The sequence below is a fragment of the Suillus fuscotomentosus genome (genome assembly GCF_016647785.1).
Source record: "Suillus fuscotomentosus strain FC203 chromosome Unknown F5891scaffold_6, whole genome shotgun sequence".
Taxonomy (NCBI): Eukaryota; Fungi; Basidiomycota; class Agaricomycetes; order Boletales; family Suillaceae; genus Suillus; species Suillus fuscotomentosus.
The window spans coordinates 729,226-750,601 of NW_024539518.1; the positions used below are offsets into that span (position 1 = coordinate 729,226).

General features: G+C 49.6%; 7 protein-coding genes across 7 annotated transcripts; 5 read left to right on the top strand and 2 right to left on the bottom strand.

Annotated features, from left to right (window-relative positions):
• The first annotated feature begins 22 nt into the window (after positions 1 to 22).
• On the top strand, positions 23 to 3,651 carry F5891DRAFT_1006743 (uncharacterized protein). Its single transcript, XM_041360436.1, has 13 exons — positions 23 to 158; positions 216 to 549; positions 600 to 873; positions 929 to 1,153; positions 1,203 to 1,403; positions 1,463 to 1,539; positions 1,594 to 1,781; positions 1,831 to 1,904; positions 1,955 to 2,065; positions 2,112 to 2,337; positions 2,386 to 2,525; positions 2,595 to 3,059; positions 3,120 to 3,651. The coding sequence occupies exons 1-13, from the start codon at positions 46 to 48 to the stop codon at positions 3,503 to 3,505; spliced, it is 2,814 nt and encodes a 937-aa protein (XP_041231400.1). The 5' UTR covers positions 23 to 45; the 3' UTR covers positions 3,506 to 3,651.
• A 219-nt stretch (positions 3,652 to 3,870) lies between these two features.
• Positions 3,871 to 5,069, top strand: F5891DRAFT_1125835 (pseudouridine synthase; the record flags this gene model as incomplete). The annotated part of the gene is made up of 4 exons (XM_041364020.1): positions 3,871 to 4,120; positions 4,185 to 4,240; positions 4,296 to 4,450; positions 4,502 to 5,069. The coding sequence occupies 4 exons, from the start codon at positions 3,871 to 3,873 to the stop codon at positions 5,067 to 5,069; spliced, it is 1,029 nt and encodes a 342-aa protein (XP_041231401.1).
• Positions 5,070 to 6,341: 1,272 nt separating this feature from the next.
• Positions 6,342 to 7,991, top strand: F5891DRAFT_1006754 (uncharacterized protein). Its single transcript, XM_041360437.1, has 5 exons — positions 6,342 to 6,465; positions 6,534 to 6,899; positions 6,953 to 7,043; positions 7,097 to 7,283; positions 7,339 to 7,991. Exons 1-5 carry the CDS (start codon positions 6,360 to 6,362, stop codon positions 7,624 to 7,626), a joined length of 1,038 nt encoding a protein of 345 aa, XP_041231402.1. The 5' UTR covers positions 6,342 to 6,359; the 3' UTR covers positions 7,627 to 7,991.
• A 358-nt stretch (positions 7,992 to 8,349) lies between these two features.
• On the top strand, positions 8,350 to 12,556 carry F5891DRAFT_1182887 (NAD(P) transhydrogenase beta subunit-domain-containing protein; the record flags this gene model as incomplete). The annotated part of the gene is made up of 19 exons (XM_041366227.1): positions 8,350 to 8,443; positions 8,506 to 8,586; positions 8,645 to 9,062; positions 9,118 to 9,220; positions 9,311 to 9,373; positions 9,429 to 9,644; positions 9,694 to 9,742; positions 9,796 to 9,824; positions 9,881 to 9,959; positions 10,006 to 10,455; positions 10,505 to 10,657; positions 10,707 to 10,847; positions 10,905 to 11,492; positions 11,544 to 11,597; positions 11,647 to 11,726; positions 11,779 to 11,931; positions 11,983 to 12,340; positions 12,395 to 12,469; positions 12,525 to 12,556. The coding sequence occupies 19 exons, from the start codon at positions 8,350 to 8,352 to the stop codon at positions 12,554 to 12,556; spliced, it is 3,216 nt and encodes a 1,071-aa protein (XP_041231403.1).
• A 235-nt stretch (positions 12,557 to 12,791) lies between these two features.
• On the bottom strand, positions 12,792 to 14,578 carry F5891DRAFT_628754 (nucleotide-sugar transporter). Its single transcript, XM_041372541.1, has 3 exons — positions 14,158 to 14,578; positions 13,737 to 14,053; positions 12,792 to 13,678 (listed from the first exon to the last, which is right to left on the bottom strand). Exons 1-3 carry the CDS (start codon positions 14,304 to 14,306, stop codon positions 12,951 to 12,953), a joined length of 1,194 nt encoding a protein of 397 aa, XP_041231404.1. The 5' UTR covers positions 14,307 to 14,578; the 3' UTR covers positions 12,792 to 12,950.
• A 21-nt stretch (positions 14,579 to 14,599) lies between these two features.
• Positions 14,600 to 16,801, bottom strand: F5891DRAFT_1006783 (uncharacterized protein). Its single transcript, XM_041360438.1, has 2 exons — positions 16,691 to 16,801; positions 14,600 to 16,606 (listed from the first exon to the last, which is right to left on the bottom strand). Exons 1-2 carry the CDS (start codon positions 16,749 to 16,751, stop codon positions 14,832 to 14,834), a joined length of 1,836 nt encoding a protein of 611 aa, XP_041231405.1. The 5' UTR covers positions 16,752 to 16,801; the 3' UTR covers positions 14,600 to 14,831.
• A 3,000-nt stretch (positions 16,802 to 19,801) lies between these two features.
• On the top strand, positions 19,802 to 21,367 carry F5891DRAFT_942865 (uncharacterized protein; the record flags this gene model as incomplete). Its single annotated transcript, XM_041374448.1, has 3 exons — positions 19,802 to 20,806; positions 20,859 to 21,065; positions 21,116 to 21,367. The coding sequence occupies 3 exons, from the start codon at positions 19,802 to 19,804 to the stop codon at positions 21,365 to 21,367; spliced, it is 1,464 nt and encodes a 487-aa protein (XP_041231406.1).
• Positions 21,368 to 21,376: the final 9 nt, after the last annotated feature.

The following is a 21,376-nucleotide window of genomic DNA, read 5'->3' on the forward strand; positions in this document are numbered from 1 at the left end:
TTGTCATCTATTTGTTCCGTCAACGCATGTTCTCTTCAAGGAGAAATGTACCCCGACGCCCGAAACTCTCCCTCCAAGGGAAAAGCAAAACAAGCTGATGCACAAAACTGGCACTCCCACTGGTGGGATTTTCATCCACTAGCAGATAATCTCCAAAGGTCACTTCCAATAATCTCACTCACAACTTTTGATCTAATTGATGTCTCTGCTTCAAGACCCGTCGCGTGGTCCAATGCATCAACCATATTCACTGCCCACCCTTCTCAACCCTTAATACTTGGGAGATCCTTTTCTTCCTCAAAACAGTTTCTCATCGTATCCCCAGATCAAATATTGAACAATCCTGCGGCTTATGAACCTCCAAATGTTATCACAGTTTCATCCAATGACCATTGGTTATTCGCATACTTTCCAGGTCGCGACTGTGACGGCGTCGGATGTCTGTGGCAACGTGGATACACTATTGACAAGTGGAATATCAGAGACTACTGGGCTTGCGAACGAGGCGCTGGTATAGTCAATGCTGTGTTCGTCAGCGCCCAACGCGAGGTGACATCATCTATTTTCTTCGTCATTCAAATCATTAAAAGTCATGTTAGTGGGTCACATGCCCAGATGGTTCCACCACTCGCTTGGCTCAATGCGGACCTCTGACCCCTGTATCTAACCCCACCCTACTCACAGTAACCCAGGCTCACCAACTAAATGTCTACTTCTTGCGCACTTATGCGTCAGGTGTAAAATCTTTGACCTGTCCCCTTGTGCAGGCGTGCTATATTGCCGAGAACATGAGCCAAGTTGCTCATGATCCTCCCCGTGGACCCAAGACTTCCAGGCTCTGCAGTGCAGCTTCGTTCGGTTTCATTTTCAACGGTGAGCCTGTACTTTTGGTCATCGATCACAGTCATCTAAGATTGTGTGTGTTTAGATCGCACGCGTCTCGCAGAGTCTGTGTTTATGGTCGCCATGCGATCCCGACGCTATCCGTTATCGGATACCCTAAGAGCAGCATCGGATAACTCCCATGATCTCGGACTTTCTCTTGATAATCAACTGGATGAGCGCCCACCATTGTTGGATTGGAATTCTTACCAAGAGGAGCAGATGATCGAGCTTTGTGAGGTGAAACTGCGTTTTGACGGCTTGTGCATGTGTACGTCCTCCAAAATGTAGAAACGCAGATTTCTAATACCTTCATCTAGCCGTCCTCACCGCGCCTCTCTCACCTATCTACTATCCTGCGCCTTGCCTGACCAACTTCATGTTCGTCTCGGTACCTGGGTCCAAACCAGATACTTCCACGTCGCCCAAAGCATCACCAATGAAAGACAAGCAACCCCAACGTGGTCAGCTAGAACTACCTATGACATATCTAGTTGCATCATTCTTGGATTTCGAGGAATGTGAGTTCACTCATGTTGTTTGAGCAATCATTTTACTCATCAATCGATTAACTTATAAGACGCGTCACTGCCAAAGTCTCGCATAGTTGCATATTCAATAGTCAGGGTTATTCCTCCAAATAGCAAGATTCCTTGGGTGACTATCCTTACTGCTTCATTGTGAGCGAATTTCTGATTGAACTACGGGTAGGCTGCACGGCTTGTGGGAGATCGGTCTCTCTCTCCTCGCATTCTTACAGTTGTTGCCCCCGGCTCTTTGTCAGTCGCGATGAGAAAGGCAACCGTAGTTGTTGCAATGACCAATCCAGGGGGGGCGTTGGCACGGGGCGCAGCCAAACCAAAAGAAATCCCTGTGGGCAATCTCTTCGCCTTGCAACTGTAAGCCATCCATTTTACTTTCCAATTCTTTTGTTCTAATTGTCACCAGACCAGACCTCTCCGATGATCCCGATTGCGATCATCCAAGTATTCTTGCACCTGTTAACAGAACGAGCAGCGATTGTGAGTCAATCTTCACGCTTGCAGGGCAATAATTAACTTTCCAGGGACAGGTCCTCTGAGTATATTCACATCGCCTAACAAATTGCTCGCCTGTGCAGTTTCGATGTTACAGACTTCAGTTTACATTCTTCCAAGGGCACGGATCACTTCAGGATCAAAAGGTCGGTAACGTTAGCATCCACCTGCGTCGAGGCTTACGCACTATAGACACCCTGCATCAGTTGCCGCTCGCACAAGCCCTGACTGTTGCACTTCAATCTCGGAGATCGACAGCAGATATCTCTCACATTCTGTCTCTCCCAAGTACTCCAGCCACAATGCTGCATGATACGCTATTTGGTACGTTGACTTCCTACGAAGTGAATGCCCGTCTTGGCACTGCGAACTCGTTTTCGATGGCCGACGTGATGGGAGCTGCTGTTGAGATCTACAGGTGATGAATTTCACGTCTTTCTGGTGCATGTATATTGATGTGCAACAGAGCGAGGGCACGTTGGACGCAGAACGAAGATGAGAAAGAGAGATATTTGATGCTCTCACGAAACGCTCTGAATGTGTGTTCTGTCTCTGCTTGTTCCGCTGCTTTTGAAAACTGCAAAGAGTCAGAGGGATATGACCTCGGTGAGTCTGTTGTGTCTTCACGACCGTTAGAGTCAGCATTTAATGTAGTTGCTTTCATTATTTTAAAAGAGCCTGTCTGGCAGTTAATTAGCCTGTCAACTTGGGTGGTCGCTTTCTTGGAAGATCTCATGAAAGAATGCGTCTTTCTGGCTGACCTGGCCGACCCAACCCCAAACACAAGTCTAAACTCCAACGAAGTGATGCCGAAGCAGGAGCCCATGGACGATAACCCATTTCTACGAAATTGGCTCACGTCTCCCTCCCAACAAGTCACGAACCAGTCGCCTCATTCAGTGTCATTAGACACACCGATACTTCTCCATCTAGTCCATCCACTTTTTCTCTCAAATCTTAGGGCTGTGGTGTTTCACGTCAGCTCTTTTCACCAATATTTGACCTCGATGACAGCAAAACGGGAGAACTCGCAGTTCGCGAGGGATACCATGCTGGACCTCGTCAATTCATCAGGCTTGGACCTGAAAGTCCTCGAAGACATTCTCAGCTCTGCGATCCCTGAAGCGAGTGCAATTCCAGGTGTGTATCACAATTCTCTATGTATGCAGCCGTCGTTGAAAGCTTAATCTCCTCATTCAGTTGAAGAAGTCATGGCTTCGTTCGCTGAGGGACATCCTGTGCCCGCGCAACACGAGCAACTGAAGAAGACCATCCGATCGCTTACCACATCATCCGCGATAGACAGGCCTCGTTTGTTCATCAAGTCGTCTGATCTTGTTGACGGGTTTGCGAATTTGTCAGTGTCGAATCATCCTGTGGGAGACGATCCGGGGATGGACGTGGTGACAAAGGGAAGGCTTTTGACACAGAAACCTGGGCTACTTTGTTTGAGGTGTGGTGGACGCTCACAGGTCGGAGGTGAGGTGATGGTTGCGGGACATTCATCTCCGAGATGGAAGATCTGGGAAAGGATGTGGGCGGCGAGGTGCATCTGTGGGGGATCTTGGGTGAACGGAAATACTTAGTACGCATGGCACACTGCGCCGTACTGTGCTGCTTCCTAGATACTGCTTATCGTGTTGCATCTCCCTCTAACCATTATTGTACCGAGTCCTGATATGTATTTCCCTGCAATAATGGTACAATTGGTGCGATTTTGTGGCCACTTTGACGGCTTGGTTGTGCAACTTCTAGTAAACCCAATTTTCGCTTCCTCGCCTACCGTTGAAACGTTGATCGATCACCCAGTCCATCAGATCTAGACCGGGCCCTGAGTTAGTGTGTACAAACAAAGTGCCACAAAGAGTCACTGAGATTTCCTCGGGGATCTTACACACTCTGAGTCAGTTGCATCCGACTACACGCAGACCGTAAAGGTTCCTACTTCGAGATGCCAAAAGTTACGTTGCCACAGCTACCTGTGTCTGGGCTTTTCGCCGTCATGAAACCTTCCGGACCGACATCGATGTCTGTCATCAACGATCTCAAACAATTGGTTGGCAACTCGCGTTTGTTTGTGGATGCAGACAAATTGGAAACGCGCGGTAAAGGTAAAATCCCTACTAGAGGGAAACGGGCACGAGGGATAGTGAAGATAGGACAAGGAGGGACGCTCGATCCTCTTGCTGATGGCGTTCTGGGTATGGTCGCGTCCCGTTGCTGTAGATCTTGGAGTCATCTCATTCTTGTGACTGTCTCATCCAGTCGTAGGTATTGGAAAAGGGACTAGACATCTTAACGAGTTTTTGGATTGTGTAAAGGTACTTCCTGCATCATCAATGAATCTAAGTTCAAGGGTTCACCAAGGTTCATCAGGAATACCGCACGACGGCGCTTTTGGGATGCGAAACTGATACCTACGATAGTGAAGGTAGCCGAGTGCGTGTTGCACCCTGGAGACATGTCACTCGAGAAGCCGTGGAATCCGCATTGAGCAACTTCAGAGGGGAAATACACCAGGCGCCCCCAATGTAAATATGTGATTTCCCTGCACCTTCCTGATTTCATATCTTCCTTGTCAGTTTCTCCGCGCTCAAGATGGAAGGTAGACCGCTGTACGACTATGCTCGGAAAGGCATACCCCTGCCTCGGCCTATCGAAAAGAGGAAAGTCACGATACACTCCTTAGACATTCTCGAATGGAAAGGAAGTGACCACCAATTCCGTTGGCCAGAAAAGGAATTCACTTCTGATGAAAAAAAAGCAATGGAAAAGGCCTTAGAAGGAGTCGAAGAAAACCCTATTATCAAAGATGAACTAGAGCCTGCGGTGGGTGACGAGTCTCCGACGGCATTCGTACTCAGTATGAAGGTTTCCGGTGGGACATACGTACGCTCAATCGTGCATGATCTGGGTCATGCGGTCGGATCAGCTGCTCATGTTGTAACTTTAACTCGTTCTCGACAAGGCCGTTTTGCGCTCGAACCAGCTACCGATTCCGAAGATAAAGGATGTGTTCCTTGGGACGTATTTTCGCGGGCTTCTGAATCCGAGGGCGATGTAGGCGAAGACGGCTGGACACAATGGGAGCGGGAAGTCATCGATCACCTGGAAATCGTTGAAGGTCCGAAGCCCCAAAAAACTTCTTGACATTACAGTACGCCCTTTTGCTGTCTCCATGTCATTCTCTGTATTACTATTAGGTCCGTTTTATTGGGCGGTTTATTGCCTGCAAATTTCAACGTCAAATCTGAGCAGACAGCTTATCGTACATTTATAGCTCTATGCGCTTGACGATGGCATAGTCTCCCCTAGCCAGACCAATCGATGGGAGATAGTTGTTCCTTTGTGATTAGACAAAGGCCAAGGGACGGTCCGGGCGGCATGCGAGCGGGATCATTGCAATCCGAATGAGTAGCTTGAGCACCCCAGTACGATGCTTAGTGTGTGGTTCTTATCACCCTCACGCTACTCAAAGTTTGATCAGGAATTTTGAAGAACCTCATGTTCGTATCTTGATTTGGAGGCGTCATAGTTTTGCTATTTTCACTGGGAGAAGTGTTTATCGTTGTTCGCAGCGCTGTTAAGCCGCTTCCGTAAAATGAGGTGCGGAATTGGCTCCTTTGCCCTGATACATGATTTTCTTGACGTATTAATCCGTCAGTATAGTCTCCGTTGTTTCATTTACCTCTGGAATAGTACATTCTATGCTTGCAAACTGATGGGCACCTTCTGACCCTTGTTTCTACCCGTAGGTGCATTTGCAGGTGCTTGGCAGTAGAACAGAGGATCAGATACAGTCACATGTGAGATCGCTCGAACTGTTGGATTGACAGGTGGGCCCAGGTGACTTTCATGAGTACTGGCGTGCAGTGGTAAACCTGTGACATTTCCTGGGCAAAGCACGTCAGGATACTTTGTGCGTGAAGCTAATTTGCCAAATTGAATTGGTTTGATGATTGTAGGCGTCCATGAGGCTTTGATTGCCGGCGAAAATCTGCGAACTATCTCCTAAAGTTGTCTCTCGACTGACACCTTTACCAAATTTCCTATAAAATTCTTTCACCAACATGACACTAGAAGGATATCAACTCAATTGAACTTCATAACATGCAGGTTTTCATATAACGGTTACGGTGGAGAGTTGAATGCGGCGCCTGGGTGGCGATAATGCTCCATAAGCATAAGAAGTAGGTAAGCGACAACCTCTCCGTCGCCTGTCAGCGCAATCACATTGACTCATCGATCGTGTTTTCTATGCAGTTCTTGATGTTCTTTGACAAGCTTGGCGTCGTGGCATAATGGGCACCCCGGTGACGGCCCGTAACGGACCGCTGTATCCGACTTCGGACCGTATAACGAGAATCTCCACCGTCCTTATATACCCCCTACCTATGAAACTCGAGTTATTGTGTCTCCTTCACGGATATCTTCTTCATCATGAGTCTTAACGGTAATGGTACACATGTTTCAACTATTCGTCCTTTGAAACCTGGTATCTATGCACCAATCCCATCGTTCTTCCTTTCCGAGTCCGAAGATCTTGGTCAGTCTCTCTCATTGCATGTCTCAACATCTCGTAGTCGTAGAGCGCAGTACTGATCAGTTATCTAGATATCCCCTCTTTTGAGAACCATGTCGTCTGTGTCGCGACTGCCGGAGTGGGGCCCCTATTAGCTGGGTCGATGGGCGAAGCCATCCATCTATCACATGCAGAGCGAGTGGTATTGATCAAGACTGCAAGGAAGGCACTTGACCATGCGGGATTATTAAACGTTCCGGTCATAACCGGCATCGGCGCCGGCAGCACTCGCGAGTCTATAGAGCTAGCGAATGAAGCCGCTGCAGCTGGCGCAGACTATGCCATCGCTATCACCAGTGGTTACTTTGCTGGTGCGCTTGCTGGCGACAGGAAAGCACTGAAAGCTTTCTTCCAAGAAGTTAGCTCTAAGAGCCCTATACCAGTCATAATCTACAATTGTGCGTGTCTTTGTTGAAAATATCTGCCGACGAGTACCTGATCATTGGCCTAGACCCTGGTTCCAGTGGAGGTATCAATCTAGACTCTGACCTCATCACTGAGCTCGCCATTGAGTGCCCTAATACCTGCGGTGTCAAGCTCACGTGAGTTTTTTATTAATCATACATGCAAAGCATGTACTGACTGTTTCGGTCAGCTGTGGAGATGTCGGGAAGCTCACCCGTGTGGCGGCTACGGTATCAGATCCGATGTTTTCAGCTCTTCACCCCCGGACAAACAAGAATGCGCCTTTCCTTGTCCTTGGCGGATTCAGCGACTTCCTTTTACCATCAGCGTATTCAAATGGGCATGGTGCTATTACTGGCCTTGCCAACGTTGCTCCTGTACGTGCCTAATTCCGATGGAATTTATGTCTCCTGATTTGTGTTTGTTTTTAAGTATTCTATTGTAAAACTCTTTGAGTTAAGTGAGGCCTCCATGGTCGATCCTTCCTTCCTTCCCGAGGCACAGCGGCTGCAAGGCATTATCGGGCGTGCAGACGCTACCATTGCCAAGGCATCAATTTCAGGAACGAAATACCTTCTCCAGAAATTATACGGCTACGGTGGCCATCCCCGAAGGCCCTTGCCGCCTATTGACCCTGTGGCAGGCGAGGCCTTGTGGGAGCATTCGCATACGCAAGCCCTCGTGCATCTTGAAGAGGAGGTCGGCGGAAAGGTGCGATAACGGGGACTGAGCGCACTGGTAGCACCTGTCTGTGTATGATGTATGTGCTGGAAGCCTGGGGTCGCTATGATACGATGACGCACATATATTTCCCGTCACCATAATACTACCTATGCAATTAAGATTCGACTCCCAAGAATATTGCGGCAAGCGGCTCTTTGTCCTTGACACGATGGTGACTTAACGAGTACTCCATGGGTGCATGATCAAAGTCGCTGTTGGCGCTGGTCGGACCGCCCGTGACGTTTCCGTGAGAGTCGGAGGCTGCGGCCCGCCTGCTAATACTATCAGTGCGACGCACGCTGCACACCCGTGTTAACGTTTCCACTTAATCTCATACTTTACCGTAAGACGAAAAGCTGAACAATATGAAATTTGGTTGTCACCGTATCACTGAGCTCTATAAGCTGCAATCAAAGTCATATATCCACGCATAGTACGTGGCGGCTTTCGAGTCGAGACGATGATCAGCTCAGACGTCACGATGGCTTTGATATATATATCTAGCCAGCCTACCCATCTGTTACTTATCGATGGCCAGCGCGCGGCTTAGTAGGTTCATTCGGAAATCCAGGGTGAGCAAGGATACCGCGGGCCTTGTTTTTCCGATGATGATCTCTATTTACCACCGTTATCATGAACTATGTATTTAACGAGTGCTTTATGTAACAATAACACATACGTCCATCTGGCTCAGACCGTCTACTTCTGTCAACCCCGACCATGTCCATGCTGGCTTTCAGGCCGCCAGCAGCGAGGCTGGGCTGTCGGCCACTTTACACTTCAAAGCGCAGCAGCCTCCGATCACTCACTTCAGGTTAGTGACGTTATGATATTTGGGTCCGGATTGGCCTATGACTCACATATCCCTACTTACAGTACTAGTGCTTCGCTCATTTTACTCGTCACCGAATAACGCAAACAAAGCCAAAGCCGTTCCAGAGGCACCAAAGGTTTCTGGTATGTACTCGTCCTTCATCTCAACACGAGGCCTCTCATTCACACGTCTCGACAACAGGCATCCCTTATACGTCTCTGACAGTCGGAGCGCCGCGAGAGATATTCCCGGATGAGCGACGGGTCTCTCTTACGCCTCAGAACGTCACCCTCCTTAGGAAGAAAGGTTTTGCTAATGTTCTTGTCGAGAAAAACGCTGGTGCACAGGCTCAGTTCCTGGATGAAGAATATGTCGCAGCCGGAGCTGCTATCGTATCTCGAGATGAGCTTTTCGATAGAACGGATATCATGCTCAAAGTACAAGCACCATCCGTTACTGAAGAGGCCAAGGGCATGAAGGAGGGAAGCACAGTCATTTCGTTCCTATACCCCGCAAAGAACAAGGCCGTGGTAGATGCGCTGGCTTCACGTAAAGTTAATGCATTTGCTATGGATATGATTCCTCGTATTTCTCGTGCTCAGACGTTCGATGCGCTGAGGTCAGACTCAATCACGACTAGGCATAGAGAAGCAGGCATTGACCAGTATTAACAGCTCGATGGCAAATATTTCTGGCTACAAGGCTGTATTAGAGGCCTCTAATCACTTTGGAAGATATCTTACGGGTCAGGTTACCGCAGCTGGGTCAGCCTCAACTGTTCGTTCTGCTTTCCATGTCTAATATCGTCCTGTAGGAAGGTATGCCATCCACGGCACACGTGTTTAATGTCGTCTTATACGAACTTAGATTCCACCTGGTAAAGTTCTCGTCATCGGTGCAGGTGTTGCTGGATTGAGTGCCATCGCTACTGTAAGAACAATCCGATGCTCGTGGTCATGCCTTGCTCATGATACCGCTATACCAGGCCCGTCGGCTTGGTGCCATTGTTCGCGGTTTTGATACACGGTCTGCAGCTCGTGAACAGGTACAGTCTCTTGGTGCAGAGTTCTTGGAAGTCTCCATTGAGGAAGAAGGCGGAGGCGCCGGTGGTTATGCGAAGGAAATGTCCAAGGAGTTCATCGAGGCTGAGATGGCGCTGTTCTTGGAACAGTGCAAAGAGGTCGACATTGTCATCACTACGGTGTGTCATCGCAATTTTTCTTGGCCCTTCTGCTAACCAGTGTTCATAGGCCCTCATTCCTGGCAAACCTGCACCCAAACTGATTCTCGATTATGCAAGTATCCACCAGAGGATTTATGACGTATCTAACCGTTTTCTTAGATGGTTGCAGCTATGAAGCAGGGTTCGGTTATCGTGGATGTGAGTCACCTTTGGCAAATAATCAAAATGTCACTATTGATAGCTGTTATACTTAGATGGCAGCCGAAGCTGGTGGTAATTGCGAAGCGACGGTTCCTGGAAAGCTAGTAGTGAAGAATGGCGTGACGATCATAGGTATGCCATCTGCTTTGCGTGATAAATAAAATCTCAAAGGATCAAGGTTACACTGACCTTCCCTCACGACTTCCAACGCAGTCGTCTACTCTGTATTCGAACAACATCACCAAGTTCTTGTTGTCCATAGGAGAGAACAATGCCTTCAATATCGATCTTACAGATGAAGTCGTTCGTGGTTCTATTGTTGCCCACCAAGGCGCTATCCTCCCTCCTGTGCCCCGACCTGCTCCTCCTCCCGCAGCACGTCCCACTCCCAAGGCTGAGGAGAAGGTTGAGACTCTGGCTATCACCCCCTGGCAAAAAGCTACCCGTGAGATAGCTACAGTCACAGCTGGAATGGGCTCCGTAGTGGCTCTCGGTAAGGTGACTGGCGCCGCTTTCATGAGCAACTTCTTCACGTTTGGCCTTGCGGGTATTGTTGGATATCGAGTCGTTTGGGGTGTCGCTCCGGCTTTGCACTCCCCCCTGATGTCCGTTACCAATGCCATATCTGGTATCCACTTTCTCTTTGGGTATGAAATTGTACTGAGTGTCTTTCCCAGGCATGGTTGGTGTTGGTGGTCTGTTCGTCATGGGAGGAGGATATCTCCCAGAAACCATTCCTCAGGTATTGGGCGCTCTCTCCGTACTCCTCGCTAGTGTCAATGTCGCCGGTGGTTTTGTCATAACAAAGCGGATGCTTGACATGTTCAAGAGTGAGTTGAGCCTTGATGTTGTCTGCTACCTTTTAACATGACATAACAGGACCAACGGATCCTCCTGAATACTCTTGGTTGTACGGTATCCCAGCTGTCGTATTTACTGGTGGTTTCTTGGCTGCTGCCAGCACTGGTATGGCCGGCCTTGTACAGGCAGGTTACTTGACAAGCAGCATGCTTTGTATTGGTAAGCACATTTGTTATTTAGGGAGTACGAACCTAATGGGCTATGTATGGCCCACAGCTTCTCTATCTGGGTTGGCATCTCAGGCAACTGCACGACAAGGGAATGCATTGGGAATACTCGGTGTCGGATCGGGCATCCTTGCCTCACTTCTGGCGGTCGGCTTCCCCCCTGCCCTGCTTGCTCAGTTTGCCGGTGTTGCTGCTATTGGAGGTACAATCGGTACCATCATTGGTCGCCGTATCACGGCCACCGAGCTTCCACAGATGGTAGCCGCTTTGCACTCCGTTGTCGGTCTCGCTGCCGTCCTCACCTCCATCGGCAGTGTCCTTGCTGATCCGTCTCATCTCTCCACGCTACACCTGGTCACTGCCTATCTCGGGGTTGTCATTGGTGGTATTACCTTCACTGGCTCCATTGTCGCGTTCTTGAAGCTTGCTGGAAAAATGGGCTCGAGACCGTTGATGTTGCCCGGAAAGCACATCATTAACTCTGGTTTACTCGGAGCGAATGTGTTGACCATGGCCGCATTTGTTACGGCCGCGCCAACAGTACCCTTGGTTGCTGCAGGGTATCTTGGAGTTAGCACGGTTCTCAGTTTCATCAAAGGCTTCACGACGACTGCTGCTATTGGTGGTGCCGACATGCGTATGTACGATTTCAAGCATTTGTAGTCAGTTTCTAACATGCCGTTTGAAGCTGTTGTCATCACTGTCTTAAACGCTTATTCAGGGTTCGCGCTGGTTGCAGAAGGTGAGTTGTCAGAGCCGAGCTTTTAAGCATGTGTTTGACCTTTGGATAGGCTTCATGTTGGATAATCCCCTCCTTACGACAGTGGGTTCGTTGATTGGCGTCAGTGGTACAATCCTATCATACATCATGGTGCGTGCCATAGGCCTCCCAGATTTAGAGTGGCTGAGACAATATATCGCAGTGCGTGGCGATGAACAGATCGATAATAAACGTTCTGTTTGGTGGCATTGGCACTGTTGCACCGAGTGAGACCGCTCAAATTGAAGGCACTATCACGAAGACGAACATCGACGATACAGTAGAGGCTCTTGCCAATTCCGAGAATGTGATATTGGTAAGCCTTGATCATTGAACCAGTTTGATGCACCCCCTAAGTTGGATCCAGGTTGTTGGGTACGGCATGGCCGTCGCTAAGGCTCAATATCCTATCGCCGAAATATGTGCTATGCTGAGAGCGAAGGGTATTAAAGTGCGCTTTGCTATTCACCCTGTTGCTGGTCGCATGCCCGGCCAGTGCAACGTCTTGCTGGCTGAGGCATCTGTGCCTTATGATATCGTCTTGGAGATGGATGAGATCAACGATGATTTCGACGAGACTGATGTAACGCTTGTCATCGGTGCCAATGATACTGTAAACCCAATCTCCCTTGAACCTGGATCTCCGATTGCTGGTATGCCTGTTTTGCATGCATGGAAGAGCAAGCAGGTCATTGTGATGAAGAGAGGAATGTCCAGTGGATATGGTGCGTGATAAACCTCACATTGCCAATCGGTCTATTTATTTTACGTTTTTGCAGCTGACGTCCCGAACCCTATGTTCTATATGCCAAATACGAAGATGCTGTTTGGTGATGCTAAAGATACATGTGATGGTAGGTACTCGTGTGAGACCATAGCTTTCTTTCGCTGATAAAGCTTCTTTCCCAGCTCTCAAGAGAGGCTTGGAGCAGAGAGCATGAGGTCGTATATCGTCATCTATCTGTCGGACCTGTCCGTGTTGTACATTATACTTCGCATCGCTCTCGAGATTTCTAACAAGAGTATCACACAAACTACGAGAAATCTTTCATGGAGTATTGATTGTATTGTATATCACATTGTGTATCGTAGGCCGACTATCGTCGCGTAATCAAATTAGGACAACGTGAGGATGGGGGCACGGAATAGTAGATGTACCGTAACTTAAGCGTCCAACAAACTATATGCATGTCCAAATGTACCAAGAGTGACCGTCCTAATCGGTGTAAATAAGTAGTGTTCCGAGTACTCCCGGAGTGACGATAAACGGGCTGAAAGTGTCCAACTCGTAAACGTGGCATGTCCCAATGTGCGCTATCTATCATCTTTTGACGCTCAGTTCTTGCCCACGTACACCAGTCTCGATGTGCTAGGGTTCCGCCCGGGCTGGTTGTACAGCCACGTTGCGATAAGAACGATGACAGAGCCAAGGATGAACGTGAACGTCATTTGGAAGTCGAAGAGTGCAACTGACGCCAGGAATGAGATCACGATGCTCAAACTTGTGGCGAAGCCCTTGAGAATGTTGTCAGAATACTTGATGACCATGGCGGTGACCAGGCCACCAAGCACTTGAATGGCAACCGTGGCCCACGCCCAGGCTCCGAAGTTCTCGAACAAGGAACTGAGGAATCCCGTTTCAGACGGTCGTGAGAGGACGATGGGAATAAGCGCAGGGAGGAGGGAGAATGCGGAGAGTTGCACGTTGCGGATCCAAAGATCGGACTGAGAATTTTTGAGAACCATTTCGAAATAGACACCTGCGAGGCCGGATGTGAAACATGCGGCAAACACCGCGAGGAATCCCTTCAGAGCGTTCATCGAGGTCTCATGGAACAACAGAGAGGATGCCTTGCTCGTATCGCTCACACCAGTCTGTATCTGCACCACGCCGACTCCGATAGCAAGGAACAGCAGCGCTAGCCATTGGCTGGCGCTTAACTGCTTTCGCAGGAGTATGACTGAAAACGCCGCCGTGGAAAGTATTTTCATTTGATAACTGACTTGGAAAGTTGCGGCTTCTAAATTGGTGGCAGCAACATACTGCAGATTATTCTGAATGACTGAAACCCGCGAAGCGAAATTAATGAGAGCGACTCATATGCAACGCGGAATACATACCATATAGGATGGCGGGTATCGACAGTTTCCAGCAATCCGGCGAAAAGACTTCTCTGCCAAGTCGTCGGACGCGTAAGAGAATCTTTGTAGGATGCCAGAAGCGGCTGACGGTGAGTGGTAGCTGTGGGGTGTCGGACGTATAAGGTGTGACACGGTTTATACGGGCGAAAGCAATGGCGAGTGATATGGACCCTTTGAGAAGCTCGTTCAGAAGAACGGCGGTTGGCGCAGAGTAGGATTGGGATGGAGGAATGGACACGCGAGAATAGTGCATTATTAATGTTAAGAGAGAATTCTGAACCGCCAACGTCACGAGTCTGTAGACATGAGTTGTCAGTAAGGTCGCCCAGTGTTTAAGACAAGAAAACTTGGCAGTATCATGCCAGGCTTAGACATCGCAACAGAAAGACGCGACACTCACGATATGTATTTCAATGGAATGCCACGAAATGAGGGAACAGGCGGGATATCTGCGGGGAGCAGCCCGAGCTCTTCGTACTCGACGTCGTCGTCGTCGTCGCCTTTGTGGCCATAGTTTTCTTGGTGCGCAGGAAGGGCGAGTTGAGACATGAGAGATACGATGGGGTATTGAAAAGGAAAAAAGCTCGAAGGGGTATCGCAGGAAGGTGGTATGTGAGAAGGCGTAGTACTATAACTAGGGGCGTGCCCAGCAACGACTCCAAGTTCAGCCTAGGTCTGGCTTTGGGTCGTCCGCAGCTGCCAGGCTTTTTTATTCCTGGCGCAGTTGGCTGGAATTTCTTGTCCGCAGCAGGAAAGAAGAACAGAGAAGGAGAATTTTGAACCAGCTATAGACGCCCTCTCACGAATCCGAACATAACAACTCAGTAACAACTCCCGCATATCACATGTGCAGCTGTCAATTTCATTGACTTGCCGAGAACGGTTCCTGACCGATTCAACAGATAAGACCGCCAAGGTCGACCAGGTCCACACTTGCTAGCACTTGCTTGACAGTGACCTGAATTCAGCGCTACAGCGCTCAGCGCGCGGAAACCACAAACGTACAATCCCCTGGCATACAAAACTATAGTAGGTGACACTCTGTCGTATAGCTTGTACGCGAATCAATCTAAATCAGTATCCAAATGACATCCCGCGACTTTTCCTATCTCCATCATACAACCCGTAAATGCTGTACGTCGGGCTGTGGTAATCAGCATACGCTTCGGGGTTTGCGTGAGCAAGTGCCATCTGTGCAAGCGATGGCAACGGTGGAGGTGATGGAACACGTGGTGGTCTGTCCTCCACTCTCTTCTTCAAGCTCGTCTTCGGTTGACCGAACCCCCCCGAATTCTGCCCTCCCTGAGTTTGCGTCTCTTGCATCTCTCTGGCTGCTTCGGACGGACGTATGTTTACTAGTGATGCAGTCGACTTTGATGCCGCAAAGTCCACCATCATCAAACTTCCAAGCGCCGCAGAGTCAGGAGAAGATGACTTGTCGTGATTGGGCATAGCTTTGGGAACTGGTTTCTTTTGGCTGCGCGTGCCTGTCACGGTGACCTTCTTTGCTTCTCCAATCACACTCATGGAATCATCCGGATATAGTGTTGGATGAGGGGATGGCGGGACAGGCGAAGCTAGTCCAAGAGCACATGTCAGCGCCTGTGTCTCACGGCCTCGATGAGACTCAGAACGTTGCAATCCATAAGTGCGATCAGAGTGGAGACCATCTTGCTGTCCGCGGTCTTTTGACCATGTCGAAGGAGCTACGGAGGTACGAGGATGTGAGCCAGGTGTGTAATATGATGATTTGATGCGCGTACGGCCCCCGTTCTGCGCGCTTCTCCCGGTTCCAGGTGAGGTTGGGGTAGTGTCCATTCCACCGTAAGCATAGCTCTGGGAGCGTCGCAGCGTGGATGCGTCTTTGGCGTCAGGAAGGGCGACCATGCTATTGCGCGCGCGTCCTGCTGCAACCCTGTCCTTTGCACGTGCCATAGTTTGTCCATCACCTGTCAGAGGCGTCGCGCTCTCGATGGCTACACCCACGTTCATCGCACCATAATAAGTAGTGTTGGCCGGCGAGTTTGGGTAAAGGGACATAGAGACGGTGGAGAGCCGAGAGACCGCGCGAGTGATTGCATTCTGGATAGGCTGTAGAGGCGGTTGGGTCCTTTGTCCAAAGTTGCCTTGCCCAGTGAAAGAGTATTGGTTTTGAGAGGTACTTTTCTCGGAAAGCAAGTTCTCTTGACTGCTTGATCCTTTCACGGGTTCGCCTGACGATGACTTTGAGACTGTGACAGTTGGCGCCGGCTTTGGAATTCCGGAGTGATACTGAGTCCATGTCCAGAGCCCCGTATTTCCTCGTGCATTCCCCAGCGAGGGGGAGAATCGCTCCTTGCCTCCAAAAACCGGGGATCCGGACCCCTCGCTCCCAAAGTGATCTGGGAAGGCACCATCCTGGAGAATGGGGAGAGAGGGTGTTGGACACTTGCGGCGGCGGGGACGTCTCAAAAGCCTTATCAGGATGAATACCCCAAGTAATACGACACCTCCAACGACAGAAAGTGCAATTATTACCGATTTTGAAATTTGATGCGAAGGCGAGGGACGTTGGACTTGCGCTGATGGGACAGTACTGTGGGACTGAGTTGAACTCATCCGAGAAGGAACAGGCGTTATTACAATAGCATGCTCATTGTCTGCGGTTGGTGTGGGTTCAAGAGAGAGTAGTGGTGGCAATGGGGTGAAGGTTGACACAGAAATCGCGCTGATAGACTTGCCAGTGATCGCTGCAGCGTGGTACTCCTGGGACTGATGGATTACCGAAGGAAATGCAGTAATTGGTGGTGGGACGAAGTATATTGTATCACCACTTGGAGGAGGAAGGCCAGTGTCTGGTACAGGATTCGGTACGTTCGTCATCTCCTGGGAGTCGTAGTCTGCGATACGAACAGGCCTGATGGAGGTCGCCTTTGCTTTATCTTTCGTCTTAGAAAGCGCTTTCTTGAAAGTTGTTCTAGAGGTGGAAATTTTTCCTGCGCTGATAGCAGGCATCAAGGCGGCGGCGACGGCATCCGAGTCATCCGCAGAGAGGAGTGTTCGAGCGACAGAAGATAAAGAGCGATTATTTTTCGTTTTGTCTATCTGGTACATTGCAGCCTACTTGTCGGCGGCCAGCGCAGAGGGATAAAGGAGCGAATGCGAAACGATAGGTTGGCACGAAGAGAAGATGTAGTAGAACAAGAAAATCAACCACCACTGTTAGATTGACGCGTCGAGAGCACGTGCATTGATTTTTTACGTAAGTAGTCTGACTCTGGCATACATTCTTTACTAACTTACAATTGTATTCGGAGCTCGAGCTCCATGGATCGCTGCACAACGGAGTCTAACATGAAGTCCGCCATAGGATGAGACTCAATATGCGAGGCAAATAATCGGATGCGGTTTTACGTACTCCAACCCCAAGGAGCTGAAATCGCGCTTAGCTAATGAGTTAGTGGCAGTGTTCATTCCAATTTATCACCCTCTTTCTAATGGACCCTGAGCTAGTTGACCATACATTTGGCTTCCATCAGAGTCCAGACGCAGATCTGGTTCATTTTTCGCGTCGCACCCCAGTTTGTGAATGCACCCTAATTTCATATCGTAGCCCTGCAGTCTCTTGTTGTCCAGCCCAGGCAGAGTATTAATACGTGACTACAGCCAACAAATACGCACTCAGCGCAACGCAAAGGTCGTATGGACTCCATCTTTGATCACAGGCGCGTCGTCCTTGCGTGCTGAGCGGGACTTTCCAATTAAAGTTTTCCCGTTTAGTGGTGATTCGATAGAATCGCAACCGACCCAGCTCCTACAGTATGCACTTACGAAACAAAAATCAATTGTGGACCATAGCGACCAGTGGGGTTTGAATCACCAATGCGAGCAAGAGGGAGGTGACAGGAACCTCAGTACAAACTTTTCTATTGATTCCATGATGATTCCGCCTGCTCGAGGTTCAACATCCCGCTACCAGCTCAACTGGCTTGCCCCAACACAAACGCAGCCACAAGTTTTACACATGGAGGAGGAAATAGTCGAGGAAGGATCTCAGAAAGAAAACACTCCAGCCTCAAATAAGAATAAGAATGAAATTGTTGCACGTACTCGCTCGTCGTCCCCGCAAGCATCTTCTACCAATCTGGTCAATGTAAAGGGTCCCCATGCCGATTCTTTGAGCCACCCTGATTCACGTACAGCATCTGGTATCGGCAAGCCGAATGGTGAGCCACCAATCAACCTTTGTACTCTTTTGCTTTAAGATCGTGACATCTTTGTTACCTTTTAGTCCCAAAGTCTGTCTCCTTTCAGTCTCCTCGTTCAGCAAAGCTTACCCAGCTACTTCTTCAACCTACCAAATCCCTCCCTGTGGCACCCAGCCGACGTCAGAGGTCTTCTTCCATTTGTTCGCAAGATTCCTTCGGTGGCGCAGTCTCACAAGATCCTGCAGCAAAATACATTGCGCAGGCTACTCAGATTTTTGACGTGCCACTCTCTGACCTAGGACGCACTACTACAACCGATCTCGTCATGGATCATTCATCCACGTCGCAGGAGGACGATGACTCATGGATGAATAAAATACGGCGTGCTTATGAGCAATCCAAAGCCAGCGAAGCCAGTGGCAGCGTCCTTGTGCCAGGTACTCCTTCGCACTCGAGCGGATCTGAAGGCTCTTTTCAGAGCACAAGCGTTCCCCATCCCGATGCATCGCAGTTGTTGAATGATGGTGAGGCCCTTTGTTTAATCGATGTTTCTCCCAACCTCATTACTTCACGTTTGATGTAGAGGACTCACTCGAATCCGTCGAAGCACGACGCAATCGATATGGGGCCCAGGCCAATGCATCACAATCTTCCCTTATTATAGCAGAAGATGAGCTTTCACAGGAGAAGAAACCTGTGGCCATTCCTGAACAGGTTGTGCCCACTCAGCCATCAACACCACTGCACGATACTGCTACAAGCGCAGTCGCGGAAGATCTATACGCGCCGACCTCGCTTTCCAGAAGTGCTCGCGCCACTTTTGGAACGACTTCTTCACCAGGTCCGCGCAGTCTCTTGTCTTTAATCCGCCCAGAACAACGGGAGCGCAGACTTCGACAGATGCAAGGCAAAGGTGCCGGTGCGTCTCCGGCCACAGGCAGCGGAGCAGCCATACAGCCGTTTGAACCTGTTCAGACGCCAAATGACCATGCCGAGACCCAACTATTAAACTTTGTACCGACACACTCTCCAGACTTGCTTTCTGAGGACAACAACGCACCCGCGCCAATCAGACCCTTTTATCGTCCACGGTCACCGCAGCATGAATATGATAACCTTGATATCGTACCCGACTCCGAACCACCCGTACCGAGCACTGCCACACCCTCAAGAAACATCAGGCTCAATGAGAGTCCCACAAAGCGCCCCTTCTGTCCTCTTAGCCCCATGTCAGAGCTTAGCTCAGGAGAAATCGTTGCAGACTCTGTGGAGGTACATGAAAGTAGCCAAGATCCAGAGGGCGATGTTCCTCTAGCTGCTCTTCTGCAGCTCAAATCAGCTGTAAAGTCCACAGCAGCGCCGACTTTGGGCAAATCCTCGATGATACCGCCATCTATTCCTCCACCCCCTGTGCTGGTCAAGAAGGTGACTGGTCTTTACTTGTTTCTTGTCGCTTATCTTAACCAGTGTCACCCTCAGTCTGCGAAGCCGCAGGTAAAGCCTTCTACAACGAAACCGAAAAGTTCAACTCGTGGGAAGAGGAAGGCGAACCCGGAGTCTAGAGAAATTCCTAGTTCTGCTCCTGAGCAGGACCAGCAAGATCGAACCTCAGTTGTTGAGCGAGTGGCTACCCCTACAGTAGTCCCTCATCCCGTCAAGATTGAGAAAGGGAAAGGGAAAGTACTACCCGCACCTACACGCAAGAGCACTCGCACTCGTGCGGAATCCTCTGCAAAGAAGCGTAAAATCTCTTCGGATACTGAAGCTTCTGATGAGTGTCAGGACGAGATACATTCAACTCCGAGCGCCGAAAAACAGGAGGAGGAAGAGACAGAACTCGCTGATAATGATGACTGTATGGACGTTGGCCCCGCTCCTGCTGAGATTAAAGCACCTTCATCGCGGAAGCGGAGACGCATTGAAGATGTCAAGCCTGTTCGTGTCCCGTCGAAGGCGTCTATTCGTAGTAAAGCCGCTGACACCCCTGCGCCGGCTACACGAGTTGGAAAACGGCTTCGTCACACTGTTTCTACAGGCCGCGCCCTTGCAGCTCAGCCCGCCACTCGCGTGTTCGCATTGTGGAGGCAAGATGGTCATTATTATGCAGGCACCGTCCACTCGTTACAGACCGGTACTAAATATCTCATCAAATTTGACGATGAGACGGAGGACCATGTGGATGTCGCTATGCTCCGTCGGTGTGAACTGCGAGTCGGAGATGGAGTGATCCTTTGCCACGGTAATCTTCGCGGTACTGTGGTAGGTATCAGTCGGATGCAATCAGGATCCGTCAGTGTCGAAGTTGATGATGGTTCTGACACCATAAGCTCAGACTACGCCATTTCGGACCTCCGGATCGCCTCAAGAGTTATCCAGTCTCATTGGAAAGATCGCACTCTTACTGCAGATTCCATCGTCACAATCATTCGACCGAAGTCTCTACGTACTACGCCCTCACCTTCCGGAATGTCCTTGATGAGTACCACCTCACTCAAGCATAAGAAGCCATTCGCGAGGACCGGTTTCGTCGTGACGCTCACCGTTCGCACCAAGCACCCTGAGAAAATGAAGGACAGCGTGATGCTAGCTATCAAGCACAATGGAGGCACAGTCATTGACGACTGGTCAAGCATTTTCCCAATGGAGGGTACTCATAGCCAGTCAAATAAACGCTGGATAGCTTCCCAGGAAAACTTCAAGTTCAAGCCGACGAAGCCCGAGTTCGAGGGTTTGGAACGTGTATTCCTCCTAGCCGACGATTACAACCAGAAGCCGAAATTTCTGGTGGCTCTCGCTCTTGGGATACCATGTCTGTCTAATGAGTGGATACGAGATGATTATCTAGACAAACAAACATCACCGGTATGTTGGGTTTGACTCTTGCCGATCTTCTGCTGACCGCCGCTATATTTAGGACTGGCAACCCGCACTGCTTCCTGCTGGGTTTTCAGAGTCATTGAGTGCTCGGGTATCTCAACTTGTTGACCTAGACTGGGGTAACTGCAAGGAGCACTTGACTGATATCATGTCGAATACGGTAGCATCCAAGTTGTTTTCTGGCAAGACTGTACTGTGCCTCGGCTCTGATCTCGTGCCCTTACCGTCACGCGGGGGGAGAAAGGTATGCAGTACATTGCCGCTCGCTGTATTGATACTCATTGTTTCGTGCAGGGTGGTCCCGATGCTACGCAAGACGCGAGCCGAGTCGTTCCTTGGATTATGATTTGCATGGGAGCTTCTCGGGTGGAAGCTGCGACTGAGGTCAAATTTGCATCCAGAGATCTTCCTGCATATGACTATGTTGTCGTCAAAGAAGCCACGGATTTCCCCGAGGACCTTCAGGACGACGTAACGCTCGTTCACGTTCCATGGGTGAAGGATTGTCTTATTTCAGGCCGGCTTTTAGCCTTGCCCAGTCGTTGACAGACTTGA

What these genes read in the sequence shown, in the direction of transcription:
- F5891DRAFT_1006743 (XM_041360436.1), top strand. Translation starts at nt 46, where the DNA reads ATGTACCCCGACGCCCGAAACTCTCCCTCCAAGGGAAAAGCAAAACAA. An exon ending in CTAGCAGATAATCTCCAAAG is followed by an intron (nt 159 to 215) that starts GTCACTTCCAAT and finishes CTCTGCTTCAAG; the next exon opens with ACCCGTCGCGTGGTCCAATG. An exon ending in TTTTGACGGCTTGTGCATGT is followed by an intron (nt 1,154 to 1,202) that starts GTACGTCCTCCA and finishes ACCTTCATCTAG; the next exon opens with CCGTCCTCACCGCGCCTCTC.
- F5891DRAFT_628754 (XM_041372541.1), bottom strand. Translation starts at nt 14,306, where the DNA reads ATGTCTCAACTCGCCCTTCCTGCGCACCAAGAAAACTATGGCCACAAA. An exon ending in ATTCCATTGAAATACATATC is followed by an intron (nt 14,054 to 14,157) that starts GTGAGTGTCGCG and finishes TCATGTCTACAG; the next exon opens with ACTCGTGACGTTGGCGGTTC. An exon ending in GATACCCGCCATCCTATATG is followed by an intron (nt 13,679 to 13,736) that starts GTATGTATTCCG and finishes CGCGGGTTTCAG; the next exon opens with TCATTCAGAATAATCTGCAG.
- F5891DRAFT_1006754 (XM_041360437.1), top strand. Translation starts at nt 6,360, where the DNA reads ATGAGTCTTAACGGTAATGGTACACATGTTTCAACTATTCGTCCTTTG. An exon ending in ACCAGTCATAATCTACAATT is followed by an intron (nt 6,900 to 6,952) that starts GTGCGTGTCTTT and finishes TCATTGGCCTAG; the next exon opens with ACCCTGGTTCCAGTGGAGGT. An exon ending in GCCTTGCCAACGTTGCTCCT is followed by an intron (nt 7,284 to 7,338) that starts GTACGTGCCTAA and finishes TTTGTTTTTAAG; the next exon opens with TATTCTATTGTAAAACTCTT.
- F5891DRAFT_1006783 (XM_041360438.1), bottom strand. Translation starts at nt 16,751, where the DNA reads ATGCCTGCTATCAGCGCAGGAAAAATTTCCACCTCTAGAACAACTTTC. An exon ending in AACTTTCAAGAAAGCGCTTT is followed by an intron (nt 16,607 to 16,690) that starts CTAAGACGAAAG and finishes TGACGAACGTAC; the next exon opens with CGAATCCTGTACCAGACACT.